General features: G+C 35.5%; 2 protein-coding genes across 3 annotated transcripts; one reads left to right on the top strand and one right to left on the bottom strand.

The window, feature by feature from the left end:
- Positions 1 to 4,082: 4,082 nt before the first annotated feature.
- LOC145052578 (Methyltransferase MT-A70 family protein) lies at positions 4,083 to 8,536 on the bottom strand. 2 transcript variants are annotated; one of them, XR_013684080.1, is made up of 9 exons: positions 8,176 to 8,536; positions 7,844 to 8,069; positions 7,634 to 7,752; positions 7,500 to 7,533; positions 7,322 to 7,397; positions 6,991 to 7,258; positions 6,777 to 6,876; positions 6,371 to 6,683; positions 4,083 to 6,339 (listed from the first exon to the last, which is right to left on the bottom strand). XR_013684080.1 is itself a non-coding variant. In XM_079000414.1 (8 exons), the coding sequence occupies exons 1-8, from the start codon at positions 8,464 to 8,466 to the stop codon at positions 6,511 to 6,513; spliced, it is 1,287 nt and encodes a 428-aa protein (XP_078856540.1). In that variant the 5' UTR covers positions 8,467 to 8,536; the 3' UTR covers positions 4,083 to 6,510. The 2 variants fall into 2 exon arrangements, 1 of the variants encoding a protein (XP_078856540.1); XM_079000414.1 differs by having other exon boundaries at positions 4,083 to 6,683.
- On the top strand, positions 4,472 to 5,949 carry LOC145052579 (geranylgeranyl pyrophosphate synthase, chloroplastic-like). The gene has a single exon (XM_079000415.1). It carries the CDS (start codon positions 4,673 to 4,675, stop codon positions 5,792 to 5,794), a length of 1,122 nt encoding a protein of 373 aa, XP_078856541.1. The 5' UTR covers positions 4,472 to 4,672; the 3' UTR covers positions 5,795 to 5,949.
- Positions 8,537 to 13,626: the final 5,090 nt, after the last annotated feature.

Genomic DNA, 13,626 nt, shown 5'->3' on the forward strand with positions numbered 1-13,626 from the left:
GTTTTGAAGATCCTGGTTTATTATGCAAGTGAAAATGGAGTTATGTTTTGTAATTCGATTATGAATGAGATTTTAAGAAAAGTGTTTTAAGAATTAAATGATTATTTTTAAATGAAAAAAATTGTTTTGAAATTTACGGTGTTACAGGTTGGTTAGGGTAAATGGTCATTTTACCTTGAGGTCAGTTAACAGTATTTGACTAAGGGTTTGTGGGAATTATAGTTGGAGGATTTCCGGAGCGGCAACAGCAGAAGACAGTCAGTTCCCACGCAAATCAGCAGCTACTTTGAGGTGAGTTACCTTCCAGTAGCGGTGGGTCTACAGCCACAATGTCGGCCCACCAGTAGGATTGTATGATAGACGTTTGTCTCTGTGACATTCATCTAGGGTTGCTACTACCTGTGATATGTTATTGTACTAGTATAATACGATGTTATGTGCTAGTGACAGTAGGGGAGATAGTCCCCAGAATACCGGTCGATAGGGCCGAAGGGGCGGTCATACCTAGCCATGCTAGATAGGTTATGAGATATATGTGTTATGTGGTAGTAGTAGGGGGGAGAAATAGTCCCCAGTATCCGGTTGAGAGGACCGAAGGGGAGACCAGCACTCAGATATGCTAGTCAGTATCCGGTCGAGAGGACCGAAGAGGAGACCAGCACCCAGATATGCTAGTCAGTATCCAGTCGAGAGGACCGAAGGGGAGGCAAGCTCCCAGATATACTGGTCAGTATCCGGTCGAGAGGACCGAAGGGGAGGCCAGCTCCCAGATATATACTAGACAGTATCCGGTCGAGAGGACCGAAGGGTTAGGTCGGGCACCCAGATATGCCTGACGATATATGTATGTTATGTGATTGTATGGTATGTGGTATGTTGGGGGAAATCACTAAGCTTCGTGCTTACAGTTTTCAGTTTTGGTTTCAGGTACCTCTTCTTCGAAGGGGAAAGAGCTGGCGCGGTAGCGGCCCATCACACACATTCCCTGTATTCCGCACTATGAGATCTTCCTGGGGATTTGTACTCTGATATTATTATGTTTTATGAAATGTTTTTCCAGACATGCGATATGTTTATAGAATGTTATGATCGGTGAACATTTTATTTTCAAATGTTTTGCTAAGCATATGTTTTAAAAATGAAATTTTTGGCTCGTATTTTTGGGATGTTACACTTATAAGTCATTTTCTTAGGAAATTACGTTTGTCGCACACTTATAAACCCATGAAACATTTTGTACATGTTACCTTATTATAACCCCCCCTCTTCTTGATTATGGTTGATGATTAAAAAAGTGCATTGAAATTATGTCGTTGTTTACCGATAGGAAAATGACTTATAACGATAAGTTTACTAAAATTTAGAAAATCAGTAAAATCCACATCAGGTGATGGGAAACCTACTTTTATGTAATAATTTGTATTTTTTGAAATGATATTTTTTTTCAATAAATTATATAACATTAATGGTAAAATGTGTACAAAAAAGTTTAATGGTAAAATGTGTACAAAAAAAGTTTAATGGTATAATGTGTACAAAAAATAGTTTAATGTTATAATGTGTACATAATAAACAGTAAAATTCACGTCAGCAGCCACATGGCATGCCACGTGGCATGCTACGTGGCTGATGACCTATTATTACCGGTAATATAATGGTATTTTTTGAACAAATGTGAAGTTTAATGGTCATATATGTACAAAAGTTATAGTTGAATGGTGATATGTGTACAAAAAAAAAGTTCAATGGTATTTTTTGTACAAGTCTAATACTTTGTTACCCTTACAAGTCATTTTCCCCTATAAATATAATAATCACTATAGGTGATCAAAAAATTTGTGTAACGCCCGACAGGTATATTTACCATATCGTCACATAAAAAGTACCATCACATCTTTTCTATATGTCATCACAATCACACCATATTGAACTTGATATATCACATGACCACATCATCATTTTCAATAAAATAAATAAAATACTTAATTTTAATTAAAATTAAAACATTACATTTTTTTAGAAAGAGAACTTAAAAGATTACATAAATTTAAATAAAAATGAAAATTATATTGTAGGAAAAAATGTTACATTTAAAGGCAAGTTACAAGTTTAATTTTCATCTTTAACATTTGGATGTGACCACGAAAACAATATTTGATACTTACGCAACCCATACCAATCATTGATGTAGGAAAAAAGTTTACGATTAACTTAAGATTCTTTGTATTGTTTCAGTATCGCATCGATGACCTCGGAGTCATTACTTCTATTCGGATGTTTGTTTTTGAGGTTATTGTAAACGTTGTTGAATTTGGTTGTTTAACTTTATATCGCATCATTTTGATAAAAATACGTCGAGATGTTGATAAACACATTTCCCCATTTTGTTGTGGAAGTGGTTTCGAATAGATTGCCAGAATGTTTCTCTTCTGGTAAAGAGGTCTTCGGACACCGAAATCCAATCACGAGCTAAAACGGTTTCTTCCTTTTCCTCCTAATGTTGTTGGGTTTAGAAATTTAAGGGTTGTGGAAATTGTTCCATGGTAGGAAGTAAGAAATTGTATGTGAATGTATTATGGTTTGTGAAGTAGAGAAACAAAAAAAGATGTGAAATAGATTATAGTAAAATGGTTATATTTATAGGTAAATTGCAGAAAAATATTTATAGTTGTTTAGCATTGGAAATTTACCAATTTAATTGTCATTGGTATGTTGCAATCCATGGTAAATATAACGAAGGGCCATATATATATATATATACATACATATATATATATATATATATATATATATATATATATATATATATATATATATATATATATATATATATATATATATATATATATATATATATATATATATATGGGGGTGGGGATAGTGTGCATGGTCGTGGTGGTCTTGCCACAACGATGCCTCATGTCTTGTATACGTTTCGGCCTAATATTTTTTGATTGCTTGTGCATTTCAAACTAAATAACTGTTGCATGAAAAACTATGCTCATTAAGCTTTATTCTTACCAAAAAAAAAAATTATATATCTTCCTACCTTTGTTTCCACCCATCTTCTTACTCGTATAAAATAAAGACATATGGAATACACTAATTTTCTGTTTTAAACTCCTATCTTGATTTTGACTTTTGCCATGATCTAATAAGTGGGAAGATGGATATGAATAAAACAAATGATGATATTTGATTTCTCATTTTTAAAAACTATACAACTAATGTACGTTAATGATCGATAGCAATATTTAAAAAGAAAGAGAGAGCTTAAGGTTGTATTAATCATGTGTTTGTATTAATTACGTGTTTGGTGTCTTTCCTTTTTTAAGAAACTTTTTTTCTAGTTTTTTTAGGCGGTTTGATGTTATTTAGGTTTGGTATCATAACATACTAAATTATGGTTTGTTTCATAGTTGTTGACTGAGTTGGTTAGAAACTCTAACTGCATCTACCTCTAACTAAAACAATGTTTGATTATATATTTGACTAACTGTACAGAATGATAAAAATAATCATTTTACCATTCTATTCTATTGTGTCAGATAACATGTATCTATTTGCATACAAATTTAACTTCATGAATATTATTCAATAATAAAATGATATTCGACGAATATATGTAGAATCTTACATTATCAAAGTAGATTGCTATAAGTATTAAATATTAAATATGATCAGTTGTTTCGTAAGTATAAATACAGGGTGAAAAGACTTATCAGTGACCTATTTTAGTTTTGTATAACTACATTTAACTCGTGTTTTTATTGCACAACTATAACCAACACATTTGCCACATAAATTTCCAAAACCTAAATCTTAGACTTTTATACAAAGAATACGTATTGTTAAATGTACTTGCAGTTGTTTAATACAAGCTTCTAAAGTCAAACTAAAAGTTTCAAAATTCACATTTTCATCTACAATGATGTGTAATTATAAATCGATACATCAAAGTGTAAACGGCTACGATTGACTTTCAACACAATCTAACGATCCTAAATGATCCACATATTATTAATGCAATGTCCTCACTTCTCACTATATATAGTAGAATTAGGTGGTGCGTGTACTCCTCGTTTACCATAAAAGCGAATAGTGCTTCTATACTTTCCACTCACAATCAAAGATTACTTTTCATCCTTATCATAAAATAAAACAAAATCAAATGTTAACAAAAAAATCTATAAAAAAATCTAAAGCAATTTAAACAAATGATTTTCTTTTCCACCTTTCACCACAATCACAAGAACCAAAAAGAAATATTTTAATTTTAGTAAGCGATAAAAAAAAACGTACATAATCCTCTTATATGGAATCAATCTTATACCCAAAAATTAACTTTAATCAAACTTATAATTCCTTTTTTATCAAAAAAAGAAGTAGATATTTAAATGGAATAAATTTTACCCCAAAAATCGATTTTAATTAATTAACATATATGGCCTTTTATTTTGGCATTTATCTTTGGTGTGAATGTGATGAGGTAGCCTTTTTTTTCTGTGGAATTTACAGATTGCACCCTTCATCCCCCATGACCTCAAGAGATTAGGTTGGCAGATGTTGATTTGTTGTAAGAATGTTCAGGGACCCATTTTCACTAACAACTTGACTCTTTTCAAAAAGCACACACTTCATCTCCTTCTCCTTCTTCTAATTCTGGATAAACATGAGATCTCTGAGTTTCATCGATTCATGGGTTCAAACATGTTCTATGTTCAACGGATCTTCGTCATCGTCATTCGTCGGATTGATCTGCAAAACGCCGATGAAATGCAGTAAACCCAATTTCAAAATTCATCCAAGATCCAGAGTTTCCTCTTCTTCTTCTTCGTGTTTCTCTGTTTCTGCTGTGATTACCAAGGAAGAACAGGAAACTGTCGGCGAAATCTCGTCGGATTGCTTCAATTTCAAGGCGTACATGGGGGAGAAAGCTGTTCGGGTTAACAGAGCGCTTGATGAATCCATTTCCATTAAAACGCCACCCACAATCCATGAAGCTATGCGTTACTCTCTCCTCGCCGGTGGGAAGCGTGTGAGGCCCATTCTCTGCATCGCCGCTTGCGAGCTCGTCGGAGGTGATGAATCCACCGCCATGCCAGCCGCCTGCGCTGTTGAAATGATACACACCATGTCGTTGATTCACGACGACCTTCCGTGCATGGATAACGACGATTTTCGCCGGGGGAAACCAACAAACCACAAGGTTTACGGCGAAGACGTGGCGGTCCTCGCCGGCGACTCTCTCCTCGCCTTCGCTTTCCAACACATCGCAAGCGCCACCGTCGGCGCGTCTCCTGAACGCGTTTTGGCCGCCGTCGGAGAACTGGCGAAGTCGATTGGGACTGAAGGGTTGGTCGCGGGTCAAGTGGTGGACATAGCTTCAACAGGTGCAAAGGACGTCGGACTGGACCAGCTTGAGTTCATCCACATCCACAAGACGGCGGCGCTATTGGAAGCAGCCGTCGTATTGGGAGCAATATTAGGTGGAGGAAGCGACACCCAAGTGGAAAAGCTGAGAAAGTTCGCGAGATGCATTGGATTATTGTTTCAGGTGGTTGACGACATATTAGACGTCACCAAGTCGTCGGAGGAATTGGGGAAAACCGCCGGAAAAGATTTACTCGTAGACAAGATGACTTACCCGAAACTAATGGGACTTGAGAAATCACGGCAGTTCTCGGAGGAGTTGTTGGCGGAAGCTAAACAGCAGCTTGAAGGGTTTGAATCATACAAGGGGGTGGCGCCGCTGGTGGCTCTGGCGGAGTATATAGCATACCGGCAGAATTGAATATCATGAAAACCAAGCTTCCGGCGGTTTCCCTGCAGAAAAATGATAGCAAATTAGATTTAACTTTTAATTAGTTTTGGTTTTTATGAAAAGAATGATTGTGTCTCTCTTTAAAAGCTTCACCTCTTCATTGCAATTTCATTTTTCTTGATGAATTATTTTATAGCAACTTGATTTATATTTTATGCACATCATAAAAAAGAAAAAGGAAAAAAAAAAAAAAAAGGCAAATAGAACAATAATTCAATAAGAAAATATCATGTGTTGTAAATTTTCATGTTCATTAATGTATAGTTAAAGATTTTACCAACTTCCCACAAGATTAATGCTAAACAAGTAAACATTAAATTTTCATCTTCAATTGTTTTAAATTTTCCCTGTTCATTCATTGCAATTTCATTTGTTAAGTTCTACTCTCATTGATAAAAAGTTTTAGTTTTTATCTTACCAAACACACTCCACCCTGTCTTTCGATACACCAAACACAGTCCAACCTATCTCTCGATAAAAAGTTTTAGTTTTTATCTTACCAAACACAGTCCAACCTGTCTCTCGATACACCAAACACAGTCCAACCTGTCTCTCGATACACCAAACACAGTCCAACCTGTCTCTCTCGATAAAAAGTTTTAGTTTTTATCTTACCCAAAAAGATGAAACAAGATAGACACGTGACTCGTGAATGTTTTTTCACATCCTCATCATTTAAAATAACCCTAAAAAGTTTGTTCAGTCCTGGCTGTGTTTGTGTCTGTCCTGGAAAAGTATCTGGAATCTTGAAATCGAAGCGGTTCGTTTCCCCAAGATGTCCATCCGGATACCATTTCTCTAGCAAAGAGTTCGAGGCAACGAGCGGTGTGTGATCCAGGTATGTACTCGCGTAGCATCTCTAAATAACAACCGTTGGATCGAGACAAAAAGGGTTTATTTATTAATCATAATTATTTTTCAAAATAAATGATTATATAAAATAATAAAATACCTCCAACCGGGGGTTTCCTGGAGTAATCTCCCGGGATACTGATGAGCACTTGACCATCTGGAATGGATTTTAGTTTCGAAAAATAATCCAAATCCTCAACCTGTAAATATCACACAAAAGTTTAAAAAAGGGAATAAAATTATAAAATGTAATGATTTCTTTTAATTTTTATTTAATAGAAGAATGGTAAATAAAATATATTGAGATTCTTCACCTCTGGATAACAGTAACCAAGGACAAGGCATTCATAAGGCCTGTGATGAAAAAGATCCAATTCACCAATCAAAGAACCATCTGCTTTCACCTTTAACCAATAATGAGTTGCCAAATACTTCACTCCCCATTTAGGGAATAAATCTTTTTCAATAAATACCCGTAATTTCTCCTTATTTGTTACCCACAATGCTACCAAGGCTCCATCTTTATGAGCAAGTTTTTCAATAGGAAGAGACAAAAAGTATCGATTTGGCAAAGTTGGGTACCTAAAAATTAAAATCAATGAGAATGTTTTTAAAAGAATATGAATATGAATTATGAAACGTTACTTCAATTTTTGGTAGGCACTGCTATTTTCCCAAGGTGGATCAACAACAATAAGATTGTATCCACAATCACGTTTAACTGCAATAAAGATTCAAATTTCTATGTTCAATAAGCAAAATATTAAATATTTATTAAAAAAATAATAATAATCAAAAGTACATTGCTATTTATTGCATTTACCAGGGATGAGGCCATGAATCTGCTTCAGATCAGACTTCCACATGTGAATCGAGCAAACATGTGGAGATTGTAAGTCAAACTGATTAACATGAAGTATTCAAGAAATTCGAATAAAGTAAGAAATGGAAGCGCACCATGTAGAAGGAACTCTGTTTGGGTATAATGTAATGGCGATTTAGGAAATCAGCTTCCATGTCACAGTTTGCCATATTAGCAATCAAGCTCCCAAATGCCGGAGTATTTCTTTTTTCATCTGAGGTGATGTGCGAATTAGTCATCATCTTCCTTGTTACAGTAAGTAGAAATATCTTCTGTAAATTAGTGATGGAAATTATAACAAGTACCTTGTGTTGGCTTGTAATCCTGATGAGGATACAGAGAAATTTCAAACAATGGAGCTTGCCATACACTTCCAAGCTCAACAAACGAATGTTCATCACTTGCTACCATCGACTGTTCACAATCAGATGTTGGAGAATCATCATCACTTCTCAATTTCCCCAAATTTAGCAGAAGATCATTAGCCCCGAGCAAAAGTTCGTGCGCCTTCATCAACAAAGGTTTCGCCTTCTGGAATAATAAAGCGCCCAAATTGACGTATGGATTGATACAATGAAATGCTCAATGATATGTGAGTTTTGTTATGCTATTTATCTAAATAAACTTAGAAGTTTACCTGATGGCGTTCTTCAGCAGCTTGTTCTCTTTCATTAAGCGCAGGAGGTTTTTTCTGTTTACGTTTCCGTTTTCTTTGATTTTTGGAAACCCTAGAATGCTCTTCGCCGGAGGGATTCGGTTCGAAGAAACGAGAGTAGTAAGAAGACGGAGAAACCCTAAAATGATTGTATGAGAGGTTAAGGACGCGAACTGGGTCCATGAATACGGCGTTTGAAGCTTGTAATCGGTAAATCCCCGATTTGAAGAACATAGATAGCTTCTGATAATCGTCTGTTATAGCCCCCGCCATTATCGGAGTTCAGGTTTTTGGCTGCCGGACAAGTTTATAAACGAGAAGCTGGTAATGGTATCTCTTAAGTCGATTTTACATAATTTAGCCCAAAGCTGAGGTGGAAAAGAATAAATTACAAAATTCGGCTATTGTTCCAATAACAATTTTTTACTTTTGGATCACCTTAAAAAAAATAATAATAAAATAAATAAATAAATAAAAAATCACCTTTTTTTATTTTTTATATAATAATATAATATATAATATTTTTTAAAAATATTTCCCGCTAATTTAAAAGCTAACAAAAAAATCTAACTAACATACAGAGAAGTATCTCGATGAGGACCAACATTTGGTATCTGTTTATGTTGTTGGACCGGTTATCGTTTTACATATTCCCAACTTTTTTTTATGTGTTTTGGTTTTTGGATCGGAATTGTAAGACACAAAATGTACTAGATATTTTTTATTTTTCTGTTATATCGTGTAACTTGTGAAATTCTTTAAAATGTCATAACTTATTCGTTTGAAATCGGAGTTACATTATATTTTATCTAATATGTGGTTTTTTGTTTGTACTTCATTTTAGGTACTAATTAACCATTTTTTTGGTTACATAGGGTTAATGACATATAAAGGTAACGTAGTTTAGGGTCTGTACACATTAAGGTAGCAATGTTTTTTACGTATATATTTGTCAATTGAACTTGTTTGACCTGTACATATTAAGGTAATATGATCGATGATCGTAGGTTTTTACTGATTTGGCATATTATGTGGCATTATGTTGTATTGCGTGGCATTAAATGAAATTACTTGGCATTTTTGACACATTATATGATTGGTAATTGGATTAGGGCTCATAAACAAAAAAAAACCCACCGCTTTCATTCCTTCGTTCCCTTTTCTCTTCGTTCTCAATATCGAACCTTCGCAATTGAAATCGATTTATGTTTCTTCGACTGTAATGATGAAGGGATCATCCCTTATCGTGGATGTCCACTATAATGGTGTATTTTCCCCCAACCCCCTTGTATATTTCGACCCAGACATCGCATCTGTACGAGATGTCGACTTCAACACTATGGTATTTTCAGATTACATTACATTATTTGAAAATCTCACAAAGAAGATCCACTACAAGGATGTTTACTACTATCTTCCACATGAAAGGTTGAGTGAAGGGTTAGGAGTAATTCAGAATGAAGGAGATTACAGAGAATTCCTTGAGGTTGGTAATGGAAGCCAAGAAAAAAGAATTAATTTGTACATTGATCAGTACAATGAACCCATTTTCGATTGTATCGAGGAGGAGAATCCTGATGAATATGATTCGATTGTAGACAATGAATACGAAGTTGATGATTCTACATTTTCGGACGCGATTTTACCTGACCACGAAGAGGATGAAGTGGTGTCAAGTAAGAAACCACTTGATGATTCATTTCTTAATGCCCTTTGTGTTGGAATAGTGTCTAAGGCTGCAACTATATTAGGCAAGTATTTGATCCGATTATGCATGGTCCTTTTGGGTTGCCTTCACCATAGCAACTTGATAGGATGATTTATTATGAGAGAATAGATATTATTAATATATTATGAGAATAATATAAGGAATAATAATATTGTTATTTGATTAATATAAGTCATAAATTAATTAATATTAATTTGGTGACTTAAAGAGATTAATTAAATAAGAGGGTATAAACTGTCAATTGTTTGATGGTTACACTTTGGGCTGTGAATCCTTATTGGATAGAGGATGGACGAATTCTAGGGCTTGGGATAGCCTCAAATTCGTCCAAGGCTATCTTAGGTAAGGATTAGGATTGATTTAAGGAAAGATTATCCAACTAGGGTTTAAGGGTGAAACCCTAGGAGCCTACAAGTATAAATAGACCCTTAGGGCATATGAAATCAGCATCTCTTCTAAAGAAAGAAAACCCTGGCCGAATTTCTTCCCTAACCTCTCTCTCAAATCATCCTCCTTGCTAGTTGGTGTTTGTAAGCCATTAGAGGAGTGACAATTGTGACTCTAGAGCTCCAAGACAACAAGATCAAAACAAGAGATTCAAAGGTAAACTTCTAGATCTGATTTTGTATTGTTCTTATACCTAATTAGTCATTAGGAGTCTTGGATTTAAAGCATGTTTAATTAGAGAAACCTAGATCCAAGCATTAGGGTTTGCATGTGCACATAGGAATGTTCATATGGCCAAAACCCATCAGTGGTATCAGAGCCTAGATTGGTTTCTATTAAATTGTTGCTTGTTTGTTTGAATCTTGCTTGAAAAAATTCGAATTTTATGTTTCTGAGTCATGGACTCGGCGAGTTGGCCTGACTCGGCGAGTCCCATGGTGCACTCGGCGAGTCCGAGCGTCAGGAAAGGCCAGATTCGGGATTTTTTAATATTTATCTTATGGAAACTTGCCTTTATCATATTAGATCAACCCTAATCCGTTTTTTTATATATATATATGACTATAATCTTGATCTAATTAAAGATATTTATCAACTAATAAAATATTTAATTTCCTTATGTGATAATTAATTAATTATTTTGATTAAATTGGTAATTATCTTGCAAGAAATCATTAAATAAATCAAATATGGATAATTATGGAATTAATTGTTGATTGAGATTATTTGTTATTTGATCCTCCATGTTTTAAATGTTTAAAACTTGTCCTCAAGTTTTGAAATTTATGTTTTGTGATTAAAAGTTTTAATTTAGAAAATTCAAATTTCAAACCCTAGAATTTTACAAGTTTAAAATACAACCCTATACTAATATAATATTACAAGATTAATATATATATATATATATATATATATATATATATATATATATGTATGTATAACTAAAATGCTAGTCTTACCGTTAGTAGGCCTCATTCACGAAGCCGATCTATAAGGTGGGTATAAGGTTGCGGCCTATAAAATGGCGCTTAATGGGTGTACACTCACACCCACCGCTTGCTTGATCGGTGGAGGGTCGTTAGCCGAACAGGTAGGATAGGGCAATCTCATCCTCTCATTAAAAGTATAATATGAAATACAAAGTAACTACATGTTTTTTTAAAGATTTCCCAATCTTAGTTACTTTAGGAAAAGTGAATTGATGCAATCCCATGAAATTACACTTTGCACCTTGCTAAGAAGTTAGTGGAGCGTGTGTGGTTTACCGGCACACTAATTGGTTCTAAGCGAAGGTGGCAAAGGGTGATTCATTGTTTATCATAGTTCGATGGAGCGTGTGTGGTTTACCGGCACATCGAATAGGTGATCGTTACAATGAAGGCACCAAGTGAATTTGCATGGTAATTCACACCCGCTTTGTGATCCTCGGTATCCCAGTCACAAACAAGAGGGGCATATCGAGATTTAAACATGCCATTGAAATGTTTCAATGAATCTCATCTAAACCTAGGAATTCTCAAATTCATTTAGAACATAAAGTTAGGTTTTCATGGTGGAGAATTAGTGAATCGTCATTCACTTACCTTCAAATTGTTTGCATGTTAGATTACGGCATCCCTTTTCTAACATGTAAATATTGTTGTTGGATCCAAGCCCTAATTTTTCTTATTGGGTGATAATTAGGGATTCATATTCTAATCTATCTTTGTCCTTTCTATTTGTAGATGTCGAACGCAAACAACGCTGCTGCTAGTTCTTTCACATTGATGAGCCTTTGTCAAAAGGTCACTTTTGATGGGACGAACTTTAGCGAATGGATAAGATACATTCGCACTATTGCTCGCTATGAGGATAAGGAGTATGTCCTCGATGAGAAGCTCGAGAAAATCAACCCTGAAATCGCTACTCCGGCTGAAATGACCGCTTTTGAAACTCACGAGCGAGATGCAACGAAGGTACATTGCATCATGATAGCCACTATGAACTTCGAATTCCAAAAGTCCTATGAGAACATGTACCCGTACGAGATGCATCAAGACTTATTGGAGAGATACCACCAAAACACAAGACAAGAGCGTTATGAGATTTTCACTAACATGATTTCAGCTAAGATGGGTCATGGAGAGTCTCTTACCGTGCACCTGCAAAAGATGCAAAGGTATGTCGACCGTCTTCGCAAGTTGAATGTTGACTTTGGGGAAGACTTGGCGATCGACATGGTGCTTCACTCTTTGCCTCCAAGCTACAATCAATTTAGGATGACCTACCACATGAACAAAGAGGAGGTCACCCTAAGCAAACTCCAAGGTCTCTTGAGGGTCGCTGAGAGCAACTTCAAGGACAAGTCTGTTGCACCAACTCCCAATCCACCCGCTGCTCCTGTCTTGGCTATTGGACAAGGAAAGGGAAAGAAGAGGAAGGCTTCGTCTAAGAACTATCGCAAGGTTAAAGCTCGAGATGGTGCCTCTTCTAGTGGGACCAAAGTTGATCCTGCTAAACCCTGCCCTAACCCAAAGGAGGCAGAGTGCCACTACTGCCATAAGATAGGACATTGGAAGAGAAGTTGCCCAGAGTACCTGCAAGCCATCAAGGAAGGAAAGATCAAGTCGTCTTTCGCAGGTATATACACAATTAAATCTAACAATTCATCTCATGCTATTTCTTGGGTTCTTGATACCGGTGTGGTTACCACATTTGTTCTAATGTGCAGGGACTAAGAAGAAATAGGGATGTGGAGGCTGGAAGAATTAATCTAATCATGGGGAACAGAAGATCGTCGCCTGTGACCAAGATTGGAGTATATTCTTTAGTGCTTAGGAATGGTTTAAGTTTAGATTTGAACAATTGTTGCTATTCACCAGAAATGGCTAGAAACATCATTTCATTTCATGGTTTGTTTAGACAAGGTTTTAGATTTTCTTTTAATAATGAGAATGGTTCTATTTTGGCTTATCTAAATGGTGTCTTTTATTTTGAAGCTATACCATGTAATGGAATATATGAAACTGTTATGATTGTTGATAACTTAGGAAATGATGTTTTGAACATAGATTCTTCCAATAGTATGGATAGAGCATCCTTGTGGCATTGTCGTCTTGGACATGTCAACAAGAAGCACATAGCCCAACTCCAAAAGGATGGAGTGTTGGAGCCATTCGACCTTAGGGAAGATGACACGTGCGAGTCTTGTTTACTTGGAAAGATGACTAAGTCACCCTTCACAAGGACGTGTGAAAGGGGTGAGGGTCTATTGGACC

The sequence above is a fragment of the Lactuca serriola genome, chromosome 5 (genome assembly GCF_051521515.1).
Source record: "Lactuca serriola cultivar US96UC23 chromosome 5, Lser_US96UC23_V15, whole genome shotgun sequence".
NCBI lineage: Eukaryota > Viridiplantae > Streptophyta > Magnoliopsida > Asterales > Asteraceae > Lactuca > Lactuca serriola.

What these genes read in the sequence shown, in the direction of transcription:
- LOC145052579 (XM_079000415.1), top strand. Translation starts at nt 4,673, where the DNA reads ATGAGATCTCTGAGTTTCATCGATTCATGGGTTCAAACATGTTCTATG.
- LOC145052578 (XM_079000414.1), bottom strand. Translation starts at nt 8,466, where the DNA reads ATGGCGGGGGCTATAACAGACGATTATCAGAAGCTATCTATGTTCTTC. An exon ending in GATTCATGGCCTCATCCCTG is followed by an intron (nt 7,398 to 7,499) that starts GTAAATGCAATA and finishes TCTTTATTGCAG; the next exon opens with TTAAACGTGATTGTGGATAC. An exon ending in AGTGCCTACCAAAAATTGAA is followed by an intron (nt 7,259 to 7,321) that starts GTAACGTTTCAT and finishes TTTAATTTTTAG; the next exon opens with GTACCCAACTTTGCCAAATC.